This window comes from Candoia aspera, chromosome 7, assembly GCF_035149785.1.
Source record: "Candoia aspera isolate rCanAsp1 chromosome 7, rCanAsp1.hap2, whole genome shotgun sequence".
Taxonomy (NCBI): Eukaryota; Metazoa; Chordata; class Lepidosauria; order Squamata; family Boidae; genus Candoia; species Candoia aspera.
In genome coordinates, this window is record NC_086159.1 from 30,089,732 (window position 1) to 30,112,523 (window position 22,792).

Sequence of the window (22,792 nt, forward strand, 5' to 3'; positions counted from 1 at the left end):
GTTGATATATTGTAGAGCTGTTAGCACTTGTCTTTTCACCTTTTGTACCTTACTTTCTAGCAGACTCAGTTTCTTAATATGTCCTCTCTCTACAGATGTTTCTCTCCTTCTGTAATACCGTTTTAAAAGTATTTCAATATAAGTCTGTCCATCATCCTTTAACCTCATTTGCCTCCATTCGATCACTTCCAGGATTAATCTTGAGTAGTCCTACCTAAACTGTACATTTTCCTGAGAATTCTATGATCTTTTTAAAAGTATCTCCTATTTTTTTTCTTGCCATTTCCTCTGTTCACATTCTTGATTTCCTGTCATTTCTTACTTGACTCTGCATTTGGTTGTTGTGCATCCTTCAAGTTGTTTACGAATGTCATCCTTTGTTCTTTGTTTGCTTTGTTTTACTTTGGAGGGTTGTTGTTGTTATTGTTGTTTGCTGTAATAATCATTTGTTCTGAAAGCTGGTTGGATCTTTGACATTTTGGCTTTTTTTTTCCTCTTAAGTTTTCATGTGTCTCTTATATCTTTCCATATATTCTGTTTTCTTTGGCTTAAGTTAATCACACTAAATCTGTTCCTCACACTGATCTTATATTTTGACTATATGACCTCTGAGTGGAATCTTACTGGCACACCTAGTCTTTTTTTTAAATTTTCTAAATTTAACCCATATACAGTATTTAACATCAATTCAAGGTATGTTTCACAGTCTGTACCTGGAAGTATCCTGACTCAATTTCACTTCCCCATCTTCTGTTTCTATTATATAGCTGCTTTGATTGTGATGTTGTGATTACATATTGTATATCCATAAAAGAGAGTATGTGGTTTATGTTGCCTGAAGCAGGGGTTGGCAGTAAACAAAGAATTCTCTTCACAAAACTTGATTTACCCATCTCCTTCATTATTGTGTTTACCCAATCCAAATCTTCCTGTAAATACAGACTTCTTTATTTCTCCAACTTTTGCATTCCAATCATCAATTAGTAGTATTGTGTCATCTTTTGATGTTGGATTTAGCACCTCTTCCAATTCGTTACAGAATCCTTCAGTGTGTTTAACCATTGCATGTGTAGCAGGTGCATACATTTGTATAACATTGATGTTCACTGCATATCCACTAATTCTAATAAATACTGTATAATCCTGTCACATATTGGATTGCGGCAAGCCAATATTTTGTGATATCCTTTACTGCTCCATTACTTAGTATGGTCTCATGCCCTGAATAGAATATCACATAATCATTTAATTTAATTCACCTAAATTCATCTATTCCTAAATCATCCTGTTTAGTACACTTCATTTCCACTTTGATAATTTCAGTTTTGTTTTGTTTTGTTTTGTTCATGCATCTCACATTCCAGGTTCTAATGATGTGTCCTTCTAAACAAAAAATCCACCTTCAGTATCTATGACCAAACTCCCCTTTGGATCTGGTCTGTCCATGTTTATCATATACCACTGAAAGTTTGACATTCTTCCCCAGTAACTGGAAGAGTGCCTTCTGACATGTGAATCTTATCATCTGTCACCCAAACCTATCTAAATGTTTTAGCTATATCATAGTTATACAGTTTTCTTGGCAACAATACAGGTTTACTGTTACATTCTTCAAGGTCTGATTTTGGGGTACCTTCTCCTAGATGAGTTAGACTCCCTCACACCTGCAGAGCCCACCAGCAAAATAACTTGGTCCCTGTGATACATAGTTTTCAATCACTTTTCCATAGGCATTTTCAAACAAGGTTAAAATAATGGCTGTAGTTGGGATACTGATCCAGAACATATTTATCTGTGGCATTCATCCTTGCAAACCATGCTGAAATAACTCAGATTGTCAAAAGAGGGAAGTAATGCTGTTATGTCACATTATCTCATTACAATGGTTTGTTAAGTAGTTTATGTCCAAGCAGTGACCATTTCAATTTTTCATTTTGCTGAAACATGAGCACCTTTCAGGTTTAATCCATTAAAAAAATCCTTATGTTATTTAACATTTCTCATATGTTAAATTTTGGTCCAATAACACATTTTCAGTCAGTCAATCTTTGTAGTTGCATTGCATTAGTTTAATTCTACTAACTTTTTACATTTGAAACAAGATACAGAGGTGAAACCAACTTGACTACAACAGAAACTATGAATTTTGTTCTGCAGGAATTAGGTTTTTAATTTTTTTTTAACACATCCACTATTTAAATATTCTGTAGTCTAGGCAGGCTACAGTATTAAAATATATATACTCTAACCACACTAGTCTTTTATTCTTTATGGCATTACTCTGATCTTAATATCTGTGTAGAAAACTTTTAAAATAATTTATTTAGAATTCATACTGGTAGTATATTGAGTGGTTAATTGTCTTCACATGTCTGCTAGTACATAATGGAGGCTTGTAGATTTGACCTTAATATTTTTCTTTTATACTTTATTAGGGTGTTCTTTTTGTGCTGGTATTCAATAGAAAAGAAGGCTACTTCTAACAAAACAACAACATTAATCAAGTGATCTACCATTTGTGATGGCAGATGATTATTAATAATAATCTTATGGGGTTTTTTGTCATATCTAAATCACTACTGGCACAATTTAGGATGTTTTCATTTGAACCTCAGTTAGGAATATGATAGTTTACTAAATTCGTTAGAGGTGTCATTCATACAAAGTTTGTGTTTGTATAATATGTACAGATAAAGTGGCTGGTAGTTCTGTTGTGTTTTGATGTGATGTAATGCTTGCTTTCTTTTCTTTTTTAAATGTTTAGATGATTGATGGTGGCTGTATTTGGTAAAATTTCCATGTTATGCATTATTGGACATAATCCAGCATACTAAGAAGCATGCATAAATCTTGTTGATCTTGAAGGCATTTAAGCTGACATGACTATGCACTGGATTGTGCCCACAATGCTCTAAACTGTGGTAGTTCAGCAGATAGCCTCCATGGAAATACTGTGGTTTTAGTGCTGTGAAGATTGCCATCATTATATCCTTGTGACAGATTACATTATGATAGTGGAGTATTACCAAATCTACTTCAGGCATATCTTCCATTAATTCCAAACAGTCGTCTGAAGGAGTCCTAACATTTGGCACTGCCACTGATTCTGTTATACATCCTGTCCAAAGCCATCAGCTCTCCATATCACTTTTTGCCACTATTTACACCAGCCAAATGTTCTGCACAAATACAGGAAAGCAGTTTGCAAATGAGCCCTGCAAACTAGGTCGTATTAATGGAGATAAAATAATAACCAAGAAAGAGCAAATGCCAAAATAGTTTTAAAAGTTCCTTAGAGACTGGCCCTAAGTGAAAAAAGTACTTTTAAAGGGAAGAATAGTAGGCTGGGGACAAGAGGGAAGGTAACCCATGAAATGAAAAGGGAAAAAAATCAAAGGGGATGAAGTGGAAGAAGATGGAAAGATGGTGCTTGGGGATGATTTGTTGTAGGAAAGGAATCAAAAACTAACAATTTGAGCCAGAGATGTGAAAATAAGGAAGATTATATTATATAGAATTCTGTTTAAAAAGAAGAAAAGAAAAAACAGTAGTAGAATGATAACAAGGAACAGAATGATTTCTTTCTTTTTTTTTAGTAAGTTGGATTAGAAACTCAGGAGGAAAAAATAGGTGGAAAAGAATTAAGAAAAGGTGTTCAGCTACATGATTTTCATATGGATTGTATGATCACTACTGCTGAAATGAAGGTTTCACCATAACCATAATCTGCCTGTTGATGGGAATAAATTCTGCTATCCAAGACAAGGCAGTCCTTTTCTCAATGACCTCCAGACTATATTATTCTCAGAGAATTCTCAGTCTCTTAATGCAGACTCCATTATACTCAGAATAATGGATCCAATCCTTAGTGCAGATTGAAAGACTTTCTATTTTTCTTTCACAGAAGACGAAAAGGAGAATTCTTCAGGTGACATGGTCTGTCACAAATGCATTTAAAAAGTGTATTTAATTTTTGTTTATCCTCATCTCACCCTAAGAATCTTTCATCATATGCAAAATTGAGTTAGGACTATGTAAATTGTCTCCAAACTCTTTTCTAAAGCAATGTGACTGTTGAGAGTGTTATTTGACAGCTTCTTTCCTAAAACTCACCTACCCCACTTACCACAGATCCAGCTGGCTGAAATGGAGGCCTTGTCGCTCAATTCTGATAAGTCTTCTATCCTGCTAGGAGATGATGGAGATAGCTCCAATATTGACCAGCCAAGCCCTAAGGAAACAAAGGTAAACTATGTATATATAAGGACCACCTTCCTTTGAAAGAATTCATTTTTTTCTGGGGGAAGGGAGTGGGAAATGGATGGATGGGTGGATGGATAAATTTTATAGGATGGAGAACACTTTATTCTTAAGTTTTCTGAATGATTTTACTATTCTCTGTTTCAGGTGTGTGAAACTTTTTGATCACTGAGGCCACGCTTTTTGTTTAATTTTTGTTTATTTTTTGTTGGGGAGGGGGTACATTGACATTGATGGCTGCATAGACTGGGTCCACTTCACACAAGTGAGCAAAAATTTCAATCTTAAAACTATAATGTTTTTAGCTTTTGAGATAATATTAAAACTTATGATTTAAGCCCATACTAATGTTGAAAACTGCATTGCCAATGCTCAGGTAGGCCCATAACCAGGGGCGGGGGGCATGCTTACTTCTACTTGTTTTGTCATATTATTCCTGGTACAGCTTCCTTCATGAAACACAAGGTTCATATGTGCATATGGAACATTTTTATTTTCCACCAGAACTTTTCCCAGTAAGGGGAATCAGTTACTAAAATGTATAAAGCAAACTAGCTCAGTCAAGAGCAACAGTAAAGCTCTGATACACATCTAGCATCTTTCCCCACAGTTCAGTTAATGTGTTATCTACCCTTCTAGAGCTAGCAGGGAACTAAACCAGCATAACATAAAGTTTATGTTCTGACTGTTGATCCCTATCCTACCTCTACAGATTCTGTTTTGGCATGTTAAAAAAGCCATTGATTACATTCTCTGTTGCCATCCTTGTTTTAGAATTCTGTTGGGAAACCATCTACCAGTCACAGCCCTGGTACCTCCTGAAGCTCATCAAACAACTGATCTGTGGAGTGACATGGCAGCTCAGTAAAATGGGACAGTCTCTCTGGCTTTATTAAGCTGTTCTCACAACCCAACAATCAGTTGTTTGGCAGGCCATAGGGAGCTACCCACGGAGTTGCCTGCTCTGCCTGCTCCTTCTTCCCCAAAAGAGAAAAAGAAAGACAGATGACTGAGAAGACTACCTCAGTGACAAGGACATACTTGTGCAAGTTTAAAGTATTCAGTAGGTGCTGGATAGTCATCTGACTGCACTGCCAACAGAATAAACCAAATGGCTAAGATGAAGGCAATATCATGGGGAGAGAGCAGAATAAAGAATTTAACAGTGCATGTTCATACCATGGTCACATGCCTATGGGGAATGATGCATAGTGCTAATGCCCTCTGACAGTGTATCTGTAATGGTTGCCTATTCTAAAACACTATCAGACTCATGAGCAGGAATTCAAAGATATCTGATTTATTAAAGAATAGTGTGCAGGATCACAAAGAAAGCTGAGAATGATGAAAGCGCACCAAATACAAACTAAAAACCCTCGGTGCAAATGAAATCCCTCCCCCCGTAGAATCTTCTCAAGTTCACAATCCCAGGTGCTCCTAACGGTTTCTGATGGTCTGCAAGAAAAGTCCTTGAACAGAGAACATAACCCAAACACATTCCATTGTAATGAATACAGATACAGAGCTTGGTACAAGGTTTCACAGCAGCTCCCTCCCAAACAGAAACGCGCGTCAGCGCCATGGCATGTGAAACGTTACGATGTATAAACTACATTGAATCAGTGAACATGACATACCGCCCCCCCAAAAGAAAGAACACATTAAGCAGCAGCCTTCAAAAGGTAAGCAAGGTGGAAACGGTGAACTAAATCAGGAGCATTAACATGACGGGTGGATACCCATTCAGGATGAGGAAAGTGTTTCCATCAGACCAGATACTGAAGGGTGCCTCGAAGCTTGCGAGAATCAACGATATCCTTGACTTCAAAGCGTTGTTGGCCGTCAATCATGATCGGAGGAGGAGGAGGAGGTTGAGGATGCCAGTGTGAGGAGTGGTGCATAGGCTTAAGCAAGCTGCAATGGAAAACAGAGTACAAGTGTTTCAAATTGTGAGGCAGGTCCAATTTAACAGTAACTGGATTGATAAGATCAACAATAGGGAAAGGACCAATGAACTTGGGAGCGAGTTTTTTAGAGGGTTGTGGAGACTTGATAAATTTAGTAGAGAGAGACACCTGATCCCCAACCTTGAAGTCGTGTTGTAAGGAACGATGCTTATCGGCTTGGACCTTGTAAGCAGCTTGGACATCAGCCAAAGCTTGTTGAATCACCGGCCAGGAATCAGACAGCTTAACAGCCCAGTCAGATGCAGAACATGTTCAGGAAGGGGGCTGTGGCAGTTCAGGGATGGGAACAAAGTCATGACCAGAAACCACACGAAAAGGGGTTTGTCTGGTACTTTGATGGACAGCATTGTTGTAAGCCACTTCAGCAAAAGGTAATAACTCCACCCAATCATCCTGATGGTAGTTAATGTATGCTTAAGAAATTGTTCAAGAGGAGTTCAAAATCTCAGTAGAACCGTCAGGCTCAGGATGGGAAGAAGTGGACAGCGCTTGTTGGTGCCAATCAATTTGAAAAATGATTTCCAAAACTGGGAAGTAAACTGTGTCCCGCAATCACTGACCAAACAGGAGGGGCTACCATGGAGGCAGTAGATATGGAGCAGAAATAGGCGTGCCAATTGTGGGGCTGACGGGAGGGAGGCACAGGGAATGAAATGCGCTTGCTTGGAGAAAAAATCTTTTACAACCCAAATAACAGTTTTTTTCTGACTGGGAGGAAGATCCACAATAAAATCCATAGAAATCTCATCCCAAGGACGGGTAGAACTGGCCACTGGCTGTAAAAGCCCCTGTTGTTTCCCTCCTTTCCGTTTCGACATGGCACAAACAGGACAGGAAGCAACATAATCTTTTACGTCACGTCTCAATGTTGGCCACCAAAATTGGCGGTGAACCAAATGTAGGGTTTTTACAAAACCAAAGTGTCCAGCAAGTTTATCATCATGGGAATGCTGCAAAACATCAGCTCTTAAAGTTTCAGGCACATAAAGGCAGTGGTCCACCCATGCCAGACCATTTTCAAAAGCAACATTGTCTCTATCAGCTAGCAACCAAGTGTCAGATTTCAGTGCCTGGATAAATTCCCTCTGTAAGTGAGAAGGCACTTGCACTTTCTGCTTCTCAGACTGAGCTGGGGGCGGGGTTGCCCGTGTACGGGTCTGGCTCCGAGTGACAGCAACCAAACCCAGTTGTGACTCAGTGAGAACAGTCCCAACCACATCTGCCCCCTGGTCAAAGTCCTGAGGTAAATGCGACAAAGCATCTGCCAGAAAGTTTTTCTTTCCCGGGATAAATTTTAACTGGAAATTGAAACGACTGAAAAACTGAGCCCAGCGAATTTGTTTAGGACTAAGACGCCGGGGTGTGTGGAGGGTCTCCAAATTCCTGTGATCAGTCCAAACCTCGAAAGGGCATTTAGCGCCTTCAAGGAGGTGATGCCAGGTTTCTAAAGCGGCTTTCACAGCAAATGCCTCCTTTTCCCAAACATGCCAATGGCGTTCGGTTTCAGAAAATTTCCTGGACAGATAAGTGCAAGGTTTTAAATGATTTTCAGAATCCCTCTGTAACAAAATAGCCCCAACTGAGGAGTTAGAGGCATCAACTTGGACCACAAAGGGGTGTTCAGGATCAGGGTGCTGTAGAATAGGCTCAGCAGTGAAAAGGGATTTCAGTTTTTCAAACTCTGCCTGGCATTCAGGCGTCCAATTCAGCATGGCTCCAGGGTGTTTTACCTTGCGTGTCTCCCCCAAGCCCTTGGTATGGAGTAAATCAGTGAGGGGCAAGGCAATCTCAGCAAACCCCTGGATAAATTGGCGATAATAATTACTGAACCCTAGGAAGCTTGCCTCTGGGTGCGGGGACGTTCCCAACTTAGAATCGCCTGAATTTTTGCAGGCTCCATTTCAGTGCCCTTGTCAGACACCCAATAGCCCAGATAGTCAAGTTGGGTCTTGTGAAATTCACATTTGGAAAGTTTGGCATAGAGTTTGGCATCTCTAAGCTTGCATAACACCTGTTTGAGGAGGCGTTCGTGTTCCTCCTCAGTTTCAGTGTAAATGAGAACATCACCTAAGTAAACCAGGACCCCTTTAAACAAATGAGCATGTAAAACTTCATTAATCAACTGCATGAAGACTCCTGGTGCCCCTGATAACCCAAAAGGAAGGACTTTGTACTGAAATGATCCTAGTGGGCAATTAAAAGCAGTTTTCCACTCATCCCCAGCTCGTATGTGGATGCGGAAATAGGCTTTGCGAAGATTGAGCTTGGAGAAAATCTTGCCCTTTGACAAATGAGCTAACATGTCCTTCATGAGAGGAAGAGGGTACTTGTTGAGAATTGAGATGGAATTTAACCCTCGATAGTCCGTACAAAGTCGAAGCGTGCCATCTTTCTTTTCCTGGAATAGCACAGGGGCCCCAACTGGGGAATTAGCAGGTTCAATAAATCCCCTTGACAGATTTTTGTCAATAAAGTCCGGTAATGCCTCAAGCTCCTTCTGAGTCATTGGATAGATTTTTGGCTTGGGCAATTGAGCATTGGGAACCAACTCTATTGCACAGTCAGTTTTCCAGTGGGGGGGTAGCTGATCTGCTTCCATTTCCCCAAATATGTCTGCAAAGTCTTGGTATCGATCAGGCAAGCCTTCTAAAGGTGCCAAGTTAGGGCATGGCGTGGCAATCGCAGCTCTTCCACCCCCTGCACATGCAGCTCTCTCCGCTGTAGGAGCTTGGTAAAACCCATCTTTAAAAGTCACAGTTTTGTGTTCCCAGTTTATATAGGGGCTTCGATAGGTCAACCAGGGGATCCCCAGAATTACCAAGGGATTGCCAACAGGTGCTACAACGAATTTCAAAGTCTCACAGTGGCTGCCCATTTGCATTGCGACAGTTCCAGTGAAATGGGTTGCCGCCCCCCCCCCCCCCGCCGTTGAACCATCCAACTGCATGAAGATCAAAGGCTGCTGGAGGGGAAAGCTAGGCAGGTCCAAAGCAGCAACCAGATCAGGAACACCCAGAGTCAACTAAAGCCCAGACCTCTGCAGTTTTCGTGTGGGAGCCCAATTTCACTTTTACTGTTAAAGTGGGACAGTCAGCACTCACCATAGCATCTTCGCACCCATCCTCCTCCACCTGCCTGCAGGCGCTCTTCATGGCAGGTGGCTGGCGTTTCCCGCCGGCTCCTTAGAGTCATCTTTAGCCTCTTCCGAGAAGTAGAATACTTCCTCAGCATTGGCTGCACCCTTGGCTGCTTTCATCCACCATGGGGGGGGGGGGGCGATTTGGCCGGCGGCTTCCCCACTCAATCTCCAGCCTTGGCTTTTGGGCAATCAGCTGCTCGATGCCCTTCCTTTCCGCATCGGAGACACTGACCCCTCACGTAGTGCCTATCTCTCTCCTCATCCCAGGCTCTATAGCTTGGCTGGGCAGCAGTCGCAGCACTTCAGGGTCCCCTCATGGTGGCGGGTGGTCTTTCAGATCTTCTAGTGTGCATGAAGGTATGCTGAGCATGTTCAGCCTTGCCTGCCAGACAACTCCATTCGTACAATGACTCTGGGTCGTCTCTACACAACGCCCACCATAGGATGTCCCGGTTGAGTCCCTCTTTAAACCGTTCTATTAAGGTTGACTGAAACCAGTCGGGGATTTTCCCAGCTAAAGCCTTAAATTCCAGGGCGTAATCAGCTACAGACAGCTGGCCCTGGGTAAGATCCTTCAGCACCTGCTTAGCTTTTGCCTTGGCCAGAGGAACCTCAAAATGCAGCTTTAACGCCCCCATGAAGTCCTCGAAATACTCAAGTTCAGGGGAGTCAGCCTCACTTAATTGAATATACCAGTCAGCCGCTCGACCCTTCAACTTGGTGGCAATGGCAGTTATCTTAGCCTCTTCAGAAGGGAAGTATGCTCCAAACTGCCTCATGTAACTTTTAGCATTAGTTAAAAAGAAAGATAACTTTGTTGGATCCCCATCAAACTTGACAGAAAAGTCTCTCACCCCCACTCCGGTTGGAGCAGAATCAGCAGCTACTTGAGTGGTTGGGGTGAGGCTCAGTTCTCCGCTCTTGACCGTCGACTCGGGCATCAAGCTAGCCGTCTCCTCAAGTCCCCCGGTCGTGAGCTTGGACTCGGCCATCGTTAACTATTTTCCCTCGCAAGAAACTAATCTTGGTAGGAGCTAACGGTACAACTTTGGTGATTCTCAGCTTTATGTAATGGTTGCCTATTCTAAAACACTATCAGACTCATGAGCAGGAATTCAAAGATATCTGATTTATTAAAGAATAGTGTGCAGGATCACAAAGAAAGCTGAGAATGATTAAAGTGCACCAAATACAAACTAAAAACCCTCGGTGCAAATGAAATCCCTCCCCCCGTAGAATCTTCTCAAGTTCACAATCCCAGGTGCTCCTAACAGCTTCTGATGGTCTGCGGGAAAAGTCCTTGAACAGAGCACATAACCCAAACACATTCCATTGTAATGAATACAGATACAGAGCTTGGTACAAGGTTTCACAGCAGCTCCCTCCCAAACAGAAACGCGCGTCAGCACCATGGCATGTGAAACGTTACGATGTATAAACTACATTGAAACAGTGAACATGACAGTATCAGATATCTGAATGCATTTTTTCAACCTTACAAAATTTCCTCTTATTTAAATAATTGATTTTCTTCTCTTTTTGTGGAGCTTTATATGACAAATATCTTTATTCTAACTAGGATGGTGAAGACAGTCCTAACTCTACAAGGATTACAGGCTTGGAAGAATGTCTCTTCCCTTTAACAAATACAGGACCTTCTCTGCCTCCAGAAAGCTACCTGTATGAAATGGAAAAAATCCCTTTCAGTCGAGCCCAATCTTGGCTAAAGAATGAAACTAACCAAGGTAGGCAACGCCGCATAGTTGACCTGCACTGATATGGTATCCAACAGAGATACCTACTTTTTTAAAGAGGTCTTTCAAAATATATGTGTTGTATTCATAGACATGAAAAATGCATCAGTTCCAAACAACAGTTATGAAGAAATTGATATTTTCCCAAGTCTTTTTCACTCATTGATCTAGGAGTGGAAAATGGTACTGTATACATAGATACGTCATTTAACGCAATACCTCAGCCTTTTTCAACGGGATGCATTCCAGATGTGTCCACAATTCTAGAAATTACATAAATAATGCTCATCCGGGATAGTAGCTAGGAGACATATCTGAAAGACATCGGGCTGGGAACACTGTAATATGTTTTATATTTTATCTGTAGTCAAGGAAACTGTATTGTAAAAAGCAAGAATTAGCTTTATAATTTTGTAAGTTTGAAGCCTCATAATATTTTCTTTCCCAGCTGTTCATCTGTGTATTACAGGTCCTCTTAACTTAGTGTCCAGATGCATCCTTCTGATCACTGTAGTGTTGATTTGTTTGCTTTTTATTTCATTTCTATATCCCATTCTTTTCCCAAGACAATGAGGGCAGCATAGGTAGCTCCTTTCTCTTTTCTATAACAACCCTATGAACTAAGTTCGTGTGAGACATAATGACTAGAACAACTTCTAAGCTTCGTGACAACGTTACCTAGAATTACTTTAAGCTCTAAAACCAAAAAGATGTCAAGGTGCAACCCTGCTGTAGGTGAAGAAAAGCCTGGAACTTTACCACAATCCCGCATGCTGGTATGGTGGCAAGTGCTGATTTGTCTAAAGGCCTTGGTCAGATTATTAGCTGGGTCCTCTTAGGGAAAATTATGCAGGGGACAGGAAACATGTGTTAGCCAATAGAGCTGGATGCTTCTGCTTATTCCTTGCTAGAAGTGCCAGCCAAGATTTGTGCTTCCTAAACTAGCTACCAAAGAAAGAGGCTGGAGTTGTAAGAGGAGGAGGAACATGCATGATTACAAGCAGTTTGATTTCCTCTCATTAAGAGTTAGACTTTTTAGATTTCTGCCCCAATAGGAAAACTGGAAAGTAGAGACTCACAGTTCCTCTTTTTTAAATTTCTTTCTCCCTGACTTTACCAACCCCCCTTGTTTTCTTCTGTCCAGATGCAGCCCATCCTCTGTTGCCAGTGCAAACAGAGTTTTTTCTCCCAGCTGTTTCTGCCAAACTGTCAAGTCAGGAGAAAGTATCTTGTCCAGAGAACCTTCCTAAAATCTCTCTGCAGGCTTCCTGGGCCTCGCTGCAATCTCCAAATGCAAACTCCTCACTTATTCACCAGGTAAGTGTTCCTGTAATGACTTTGTCTCCCATCTGTCCACCACTACAAGGCTGAACCACACATGGACATGAGGAAAATGCTCCCAGAGGAGAAGTAGATGCCCACTGTCCATAGACTTGGTAATCTCCATTTAGAACAAATTTCAGATGCATACCTAATTATGCAAACCAGGTTAAAAACCAGATGAGTCCTCTGTAACATTAGGATCCTTCTAATTAAACCTATATATTCTAATGACCAATAGGCGTGGCTATTAAATAAACCTACAATAAGAGTGAGGGTGGGCCCTATATCTGAAAATGTTTGAAAATGTTAAGACAGACTGATGGGAGATCAGTCTATTTATGTCTAATATTGGATATGTGAAGAGACAGCAAACAAATGTTTTAGTCAACCAGGTTCCTTGCAATGATGTTACACACTGTTGTTCTCAGCTGATATTGCTGTCTGACAGTTAAGAATCAGAATTGTGTCCTCATATTAAATGGTTAATGCTGCCAAGTGAAAGTGGGGGCTGGCAACAATCATCTGCTTTTGTTAGTTGATGTATAAAGTTGCAGCTGATGCCCTATTCCTTGGGCCCAATGTGAAGATTGATGTTTTTTGTTTGTTTGTTATTTCTTGGCCTTGCAGACCACAGAGAGTGACACTTCCTTTGATGATGGCAGAAGCAATAGCTCAGAAGGCAGCTTGCAAACCACCCTGGAGGACAGTTTAAACCTTAGTGACTCACCCCAGTGCACACTAGATCTCCCAGTAGCATTATGCCCAGTGCCAGCAGCCACTCAAAAAGCGTTGGTGGTACCACTTTCCCCTGCCTCTCGAAGGCAGAGCATAAGGGGCCGTGGCATCTTCACTCTTCAGAATATCAGGAGGCACCAGCGGAGCCACAGCAGTGGAGGAAGCACTAGCCCCGGTTGTACTTATCATGACTCCATGGACCCTTCTGATGAGGAAGGGATAGGGAGCAGCCTAAGGGGAGGAGGCAACAGCAGTGAGCAGTCAGAGACCCTCAGCAGTTTCTCTCTGACGTCTCTCTTTGTACCACCTCCTCCATCCCAAGCTCTGGCACTCGTGAAGAAGTGTAACAGCACCAGCAGTCTCCATGCCAACTCTTCTTCACGGGGTTCTGCCGCAAATGAAGCCAAGCCGTTCTACTCAGTTGACCCAAGGGGGTTTTTATCCATGCCCTCTTGGGTGACAGACTTCTGCAAGAACAGCCCTTCTCCGAGAGAGGGTGATATACCAGAGGGCTTAGACAGAATTGGGACTCCAGACCACAGCTCCCCAGTTCCTTCTGAGCTGCAGCTGGGGAGCAGAATCAGCAAGAGACATAGATGAGTCTCCCTGCGGCAGGGAAGAAGAGTGAAATGTGAAAGAGGCCTGCTCTGGCTGCCACTTCGTAACAGCAGAGGACTGTGGAAAGGGAAACAAGCAACCACACAAAATATAAATATGTATGTCTGTATGTGTGCACGTGTGTATGTGTGTCCGCTTGTGTGTATGTGTGGAAAACCAGACTTTTGTACCATACCTCAGAGACTTGAGAGAGTGATAGCAATATGAGAACATCCCACATTTGCAGGGGACCACAACCTCTGCAAAGACGACAGTGGGAGAAAGTTAAGAGGGTAAAGAAGACTCTCCAACCAAATAACTAGCTGGCTGGATGCAGCTGTTTAGCCCTCTGCATATACAAATATATATGTACAGATATATAGAATGATTTATTTATTTTTTTTACAGAGAGCTTAGGACTTCCAGAAAGTGCTAAGTATGAAAAGGGCAGGGTCTTGGGAAAAATAGTTTTAAAATGAAATGAGGAACCCAGTCAAATTTTTAGGGCTTGGGTATCTCTTTCAAGCAAAATTGCGTAATTCATATTGTGTTTTGTGGGGTGGTGACGGTGGTGGTAGTAAAAACTATGATCCACATCTTGGTGGGAGGGTGGGGTACTAGTTATATGAAGATACTCTTTGGAGGTACTTCGAGGGGGTGCAACAGCATCTGAAGCTCGGCTTTGTTAAATTCCTCAGGTAGCATCAGTGAAATTCTCAGACTCCTTAAAAGTAAAGTTGTCCAATAGAAAAGTCTATGTGGGCTATGTAGTGTTGAAAACTCTAGGCTTTCCCCAATCTGATGCCCTCGGGATGTTTTAGTTGGCAGAGGGTGATGGGAATTGTAGTCCAGCACATGGAGAGGATACACGGTTGGGGGAGCTTGCTGTATCATTTCCTTTAAAAATAAAGGAAATATTACAAGAACCAGGAGACAAAAGCAGAAGCCACATGGCAAATTACTCGGTGCTCTGATTTTCATTGATCGTGCTTTTTTGTTTGTTTGTTTGTTTGCTTGGGGGAGGATTTAGAAAGAAAGCTATGTGGGGAAAACCACTTTGTACTGCTAAGGGATTGGGATTTGTAGTTTATTTTGTTTACTATTCAATATTTGTGAAGAATCTATTTTAGAAGCCCAGAGGTGCAAAAACCATCTCTAAAGAAAGGTATGCTATTTTTTACAAATATACTGAAAGAAAAAAAAATACTAGAGAATGAGGAAGAAGCAGCATAACAAGCTCTTTGTATTCAACATAGGCCTCTTATTTCAACCCCTCCAGAACCATTTCTATGTTTCCATAAGAGAAGAACACAAGCCACTTTCTACCCTAATGCCTTTCATGGCTTTGTTAGCTAAGTTAATGGGGTGTTCCTTGAATTGTGTCAGATGAGATGCCTCCAGCCATTCTAAGAATTCAAAGCAATTGATTAGCAGTTTTTCATGATAGTCAGGGCCAAGCTGCATGTCATGATTTGACGCTGCATGTAACTTTTTGAAATTATAAATAATTGCTAGAATGGGAGAAGCAAGACTGGAACCACAACATAAATGGAGAAAAAAATCCAGAAATCTCTGTCAGGTACAGTATGGGGGTGGGGGGTGCTGGCTTTTGCACTATGTTCCTGACAAAAATTCCACTTCCCACTTGTGGGAGCTGTTATTTGAAATGAAAAGGAAATTAGCATCTGTGGGAGTTTCTCTTTCAAGCCAAGCAGTAGTTTCATCAATAGGGTGGCACTGGAGAGAAGAGTTAAATTGTACTGCCAGTTATGATCCAGCTGCTTTTTTAGAATAACAGTAAACTATTTAATGTCATGTGTTATTTGGCCATGAGTGAGCATGTGTATGCATGGCTGTATATAGTGGATGGAGTGCTAGAGGCAGACTAGATAGCTGAAACTTGTTCAGTTATATGTAGGGATCACTCTCAAAATCAACTTCTCTCTTCCTGTTATAAACCACATTTTCAGCAACTCACTCCCCTTTCAAGGTACTTTTTTATCCTGTCTTAATGTTTTCCACCATTAGCCAAGCCACCTACCAGGAAGCCTTAAAATATTATCATTTTCTATTTCAAGGCAAGAATGGAACAATCATAGATACAATTCCCAAATTACTTTGTTATTGATCCGCCCCACCCCCAAAAAACCCTGGCAACTCATATACCTTGTACTGGGCTATGATATTCAGAAATGAGTAGGTGAAGCTTTCCCACAGCTTGAAAATGTTCTATTTCACTAGTTTATTGCTGCAGATTGAAGTACTGTTAAGGGCAGATCCAGACAAGAACTGGCTATAAGCTGGCAACTGATTCAAAATGCTCTGGAAAAAAATGTAAACAAAAAATCCTTTCCTTGTTCATCTTCCATGAGAGGGTACATATCCCAAGGCTGTAGAGAAGAGATGGGGTGGGGGGGAATAAGACTTCTCATTGGAACTGAAGTATGTTTTTTCCCTGAAATATGGAGTCAGCCACAGTTGATTTAATAGCCCACCTTTACACATTTGGGCCCAGCATCAAAAGCCTTTCAACATCCAGGACTGTAGTACAGAATTTTAGAAGACATTGCCATGCTGGTTTGTACATCAAATAGCTGTTTTGTTTTCAGTATAATGAGTCAATGAATACCAAATACTTCATAATGGACAGGAGATGGAATCATGATGAATTCATCTCTTGAAAAGTAATGTGTGTTTTTTAGAGAGTACAAAACTGAAATGAACACTGTCTAATGCTCTGGGAGAAAAGAAAGCAGGAGTTTCTGACTGCTTCAGAGAAGGCTTGTGGTCTTCATTAATAAAGCAATAATAGTGGTCCTAATTTTAAATGTTTGTGTGTGTGTGTGTGCGCGCGTGCATGCTTGCACACTAACTTGTAGCATGCTTTCTGCTTGTTCTTTATGAAGCAGAAATGGTGGGCAAAAAAAAAGGCAGACCTTTTAAAAGACATGTTTTTGAAAGGACAAGGAAGCCATCCATATCAACACATAGTAAGAAACTGAAATCAAATGAGCTTTGTCACTACTCTATCTGCAGACCCAGTTATTTCTGTTCATCATACCTCTGTGTCTGTTCGCAACTATGGCAAAGCAGTTAGATGATAACTTTAGCTGCAATGCAGAAACCAACTGAGGCACTGTAGCTTCACTCTGCCAGCCAAAAGAGCTGTGTAAATCTATTCCAATAGGTAGGCAGGAATTTCTCATTCTGGTTGGATCCTGCCTGCTCAGATGTATGGGGATATAACTAAGTTACATAACTAATATAACTTTCTCACTTGTATGTGTTGCCAGCATTGTTCCTGATTGTCATGATATGAACTGAATATTTGACTGAATTTGTGCTTAATTGTACTTGAAGAGTGGAGAGACCAAAAAGAAAACTGTAATGTGTAGAAAGCATTTGCACAGTCTGTGATTTGGACAAATGTAGCCTTAAAAGGATGGGAAGATAGTTATGAAAAGTTGCTGGGAGCTTGCATAAGAATGGAAGCGACCAAAACACTGAAGGTTTTCGCAAGAGAAAAGGGATGCTCAGCCCTTCCCATACCCTCTGTTTTGTCCTGCATCAGGTTTATACTGTAATTTGAGGATACTACTACCCAGTCATCCTGACTGGGCAGTATATAATTTTATGTAATACATTATTTATAGATCTGCCCTAAAAGTGACCTATAGGCACAGAGTAGGACAGCTTTCAAATATGTATCACTATAGAGTCCAATCCTATGTATATTTTATCAAACCTCTCCAGCAGTGTTGGAGTGATGGGTCTTCAATGTTCATGTCTGAGAAAACATTGTCGTATCATTTTTCGCAGGTTGTATTTAAGGATATCAAATTAAGACACTTTCTGCTAAAGTCCTAGGTTGGATTACATGAGAAAAAGAACATCCCTGAATTAAAGAATAGTAGCATTTGATGATGTTAACCTAAAAATTATATTCCTATCAATGAGAATGTGGTGATAAACCTAGATCTGGCCACAGATGCATTGTAATCTGATGCAGCTTGTCTAATGAAGTTATACTCTATCAGGATATTACTAGCAGAGCAAAACTGTGTGTAAAATTGCTTAATGGCTTTCCAAGATCTGATCACCCAGCAACTATCTTGCCATCAGTCATATCACATCAGAAATTAGAGAAGCACATCACTGATATCAGGAGCCAATTCACCTTCAGGAATACTTCTAGATACCAATTCATATCTTAATCATACCAAATTTCTTCAAAGAATGACATGTAAAGCAGGGTTCACAGCTGATCTTAAATCATATGGGAAATAATAAGGGGGGGGGGTCTTCCTGAGTATATGTTAGCATGAAAGTGCTAAGAACACATTGAATCTTGGCTTCCAATTCATATGTCACATGTAAAGGAGGGTTTCTCATTGTAGACAACTGTGCTGTAATATGGGGACCAGATCTTCAGCATGACTTGGAGACGGGCAAGGATACTTGCTACATCTTAGACAGTGAGCTCTACACATGACCAGATCACCTGAACTGAGCTCTCCTGGTGGCCAACTAGTATTCTGGGCCACAGCCAGTTTCTCTGTGATGTCTGGATAGGATACTCTAATCACATCTCAACAAAAAAAGGTGTCTTCATCTATGTCACATATATTACTCCCTAGGAATTCCAACATGCTTCAACCTTCCAGCCAGTTTCACACTAACACATATTTCAAGAAGTATTTTTCTTATGATTGTAAGAAAACTTAAGTCAAACTGAGCAAATTCTGCAATTCTTGGCTTATCTCCTTTGTGTGTGCATGTGTGACTGTTTTCCTCTTGCACACATTTTAGTCACTTTAAGTTTCTGGAATTAGTGTTTGTTGACAAGTTTTTTAGAACCATATCATGAGAAGTATTAGACCAGTTGGGGGTTGTCTCCATCAAGAGTTGGTGTCCTCTGCAAGATGACTCTGTCCTAACCCTAACCCTAACCCTAACCCAGAGATGCTTGCCCAGATGTCTAGATTTAAAACCAATTTTCCCTTACTCACAAGTAAGTGTACACAAGATTGCCTCCTTAGTGTGTGACTATGCAGCAAAATTTTTGAACTACAAATAAAGGAAGTGAATAGAACTAACTGGAAAAATTAATAATCTCAGTTGTGAACTGTAGCATGTATCATTGCAGGTGATATTTATTGATCTTTATTTTTTAAAGGTGCTACTGCTTATTCATAACTATAAAAGTCCCAACTAGTTTGCATTATATTGTATACATTTGAATGTATAACAGCAGAGACACATTCATGTCATCAACCAATCCTACCCTTCCTTCAAAAACTGGATTCCTTTTGCTTGTGTTTTATTTCAGTATACAAACAAAGCAAAAAAAAAAAGCTTGTGGCTTAGCCTAGGAAAGCCTGGTTACTATGGCAACTGAAGACGAAATTATCTTTGGAGAATATTTTGTCTCTTCCTTTTAATTATTTACTAATGGTTTTGAAGAAAAAAGAGGAAATATCTATTCTTCCCAGAGATAAAATTATTAAAATGCAACAAAATTGGCTCTTTGTGCATATTAACAAGGCTTCCGCTCCATAGTTGAGAGTTGGGCGTGGGGAAAATCTGTTTATACCTGGTTGGTTTTATTTTTCTCAGTGGCTCTCTTATCCAGTCTCTTTAATGGGGAGTCACAGGAAGATGCAGCCCCTCTTTGTTTCTGTGTTCATACTGGAATCTCTTCAATCACAGAAACCTCACAGGGAGGAAGTCTCACTGCAATTCTCCCTCAGTAATATGAAGTGGAAAAAAAAAAAACCACAAGAGATAATTGCACTTTGTGTAGAAAGTTTTGAACATTAAAGTATTGCCTTTTGAGAAAAATTTTTGCAATCTGGTGTCATTTTTTTCCTCCTCTTCAGAGGAGGGCAGTTTGCTACAGCTCCGCTGGAGTGGGGCACTTAATACAAATCTCTGAATTAACCGCTCTCCTACTCAAACCAGAGAAGTGGTTAGTTTTCCCTGCACATTATCAAATGAAGTAAGTTGTTTAAAGGTGGCATCTTCAGGGTCAGGGAAGAGCTAGAGAGCAGAGTCTACCAGTTTTTGATGGGGATTGAACAGCTGATCCAGAAGCAAAATTTCAAAAGCTCATCTACTTTTTTTCTGGTCATTTAGAAGCCCTATAAGTTACAAAGGAAGCTATCAAGCAATTACCGTGGATAGTTTTAACTTGAATAAAACAGATGCAAGCATGCCAAACTTAAGCTCATAAATTGAATAAAATACATATGCTTGTAGAATAAACATAGGATATAGGAAGGACTCCTCTCAGTGACTGCAAAAATAAAGGTTTTGTATGTTCATGCTTTTGCTAATGTTTTTAATGGAATGATTCCTTAGGTCCTATTTAGCTCAATGAATACTGAATACTTTCTGCATTATGGTAAGAAACATTTAACAACTTGCAACACTGCATCTTTTCAGGTCTCTGGTCTTTTCGACACTGGGTTGCACCTGTGACTTCAAACTGAAAACTTTTACTTTCAATCTATGAAATGTTTTATAAAACAGATAAAATGTGGGGAACAGCTACCTGCTTGCCTGGTTAAGCAACAGGTATGGGGAGACTTAGCAGCCCAATCAACATCTATCCTCAATCACATGTAGTTTAGACCTAAACATTTGTTTAGGTTTGCAAGCTGCTTCAATTCACATGGTATGATGGGCTGCTTGAAACCTCTATTCTTCCCATAAATTTAGGATCTAACATCTTGAATGGATTTACATTGAGTAGGTGATTGGTGATAAGGAAAAGTTCCATGAGTTATCTCAGTGGTGTATTTCCTAAAGGCCTGCTGAATTGATAAGGAGCAGCGGTTTAGAACCAACAAGAGGTGCATTTCACTCTTCTGTTAATCAGAGAATATTCAAATCTTTACTCCAGAAAAATGAAAAAAGAATGCACTTGTCCATTATTAAAGAATGGAAAGTATTTAATTTCTTATGATGCATTTATATTACCCCTATTTTATTTTGAGTACCCATCACCTTGCAAAATAACATATATTCCCATTATGAGTTGTCACAGTTAAAGATGGAAGCAGGGATGGAAGGATCTATCCATTTCATTTCTTCTCAATTTTTCATTGTTTTCCAATCTTAAATGTTTCTGAATCATTAAAATGTTTTTACATGTTCAGAGAGAAAATGATTCATATGGTTGCACAGGTTTTGTTTACTATATACAGAAGTATTCCTAAATATTATGTATTTCTGAACATTATTTACACTAATAATTATTTTCTTTGTATATTCACCCCAATATACATACTTTATACATATTTTTATATTGGAGAATTATGTTGTAAATTTAAAAAACTCAATTGTTAAGGATAACTGATTTTTAGGGCTATGTATTCATCTGAAAGTGCAACTAATTTCTCCCCATTCCTTTGGTGAGAGCATATTCAGATTGCCTTTGCCAGAAGCCACAGCTTCACCAGTACTTGCTTTCCCTTTTTCTTCCACAAGAATTGTCTGACCTAACATACTTTTTTTCTACTGGAAAACTGTAATTTTTTAAATCTCCCAGATTATTGGACCAAAACCATTTTTTTCAACTCTGTAGTCATTTTGAGAATATCTTGTATATTAAAGTCAAATTCAGCATCCCCAGCCTTTTTTATCTGGCCCATAGCATTCAGCCAAATTGATTCACATTGTAATTGTTAAATTGTCCACTTTTAACTCTAGCTGAAATAAACTTATTTGCAAATGTTGTGTGAGACTTTGCTGTTCATTGTATGGATATCCCCATTTGCAACTGACAATACAAACATACCCTGGAAACATTTTTTTCTACCATATTCCATGATGCTCCCATCATATCATCCCCAGTCCATGAGTCAAACAGGCCTAGGTCGTCCCTAGCTATAGCAGTGTTGAAACAGTGTTTTCCCCCTTAAGCCAATAGCATGCAACAGCTACAAAGTGTGTAAAATAAATCTGTATGCTCTGGCACACATTATGTCAGGTGACGGATGCAGGTATGCCTCCCCCCATTTGGTCTCCGGTCAGCCTCATCTGTCGCCATACTGCTATAGTCTCCATAAAGAACTGGTTACAATGGCGCTGTGTCAATGGCCTATCAGAACTGTGCAATAGCGCAAGCTCAGGCAGCTGTACTGACTGAAATAGCAAAACAGTGAAATTCTGTAACAGTGAGTAAAATAACACAACAGGCTGAAATAATATAACATTAAAATGATGGGAACCAATACTTCCAAAGGACTTCATGGGTCAGCATTATATAAAGACAGATAGCTAAACAAGCAGATTTTCTCCAGAATAGGACATAGTGAAATCTGGAAGTCAGCATTTGTTGCCTACAAAAAAGAGAGAGAGAGGAGAGGAGAGGAGAGGAGAGGAGAGGAGGGAGCAATCCTAAGAAAAATGCCACTTGTGCTTCATTTCCCTCTGTGACTCCAATCATTTTTCTTTTCTAACTTTATTCAACTCAGGTTAAGACAGAATAAAGTGTAGTAAAAGGACACATGAAAGACCTGGTGATGATGGACAGGGTCCCACCTGCCCCACCTGCACTGCACTGCTGTGACAGCCAGACTTTTCTCTGCCAGCTGATAATGTGCCAAAGTGGGAGGGCAGCAAAGCCAGAGGACTCGAACAATCCACTTCCCTATCCTTAGCTGTACACATAAAATCAGGACAGCACTGTTTAGTGATGACTTGAAAGAGCAGGAAAGAGAGTAGGGACGGGGGCTGCACATTCCATGACAGTTTAGTTTTCTGCCACCTCAAGGATGAGTAGCATTTCAGCAATTGAAGCCCTCTATCTGGGCTAGCCAAACCAAAGTGCAAATATTTTATACTGATGACACTGAGTTAATGATTACAGCACTGAAGTATTAATGAAAGACTCAGGTTATGTGGCACAATAGATGTGTGGTCCCTGGATGCTGCCTTGATACATATGAGCATATGTACACATCTCTACTTTAAATGGTCTGCCAGTTACAATTTATATCACATTGAATTGC

General features: G+C 40.4%; 1 protein-coding gene across 1 annotated transcript in view; it reads left to right on the forward strand.

The window, feature by feature from the left end:
* CACNA1I (calcium voltage-gated channel subunit alpha1 I) overlaps positions 1-14,046 on the forward strand; it is a 346,803-nt gene extending 332,757 nt beyond the window's left edge. Inside the window, exons 33-36 of the mRNA XM_063309585.1 lie at positions 4,132-4,245; positions 10,946-11,112; positions 12,239-12,437; positions 13,071-14,046. Of these exons, the coding sequence (XP_063165655.1) occupies positions 4,132-4,245; positions 10,946-11,112; positions 12,239-12,437; positions 13,071-13,778 (1,188 nt within the window). The 3' untranslated portion in view covers positions 13,779-14,046. The remainder of the gene's footprint in view (positions 1-4,131; positions 4,246-10,945; positions 11,113-12,238; positions 12,438-13,070) is intronic.
* Positions 14,047-22,792: the final 8,746 nt, after the last annotated feature.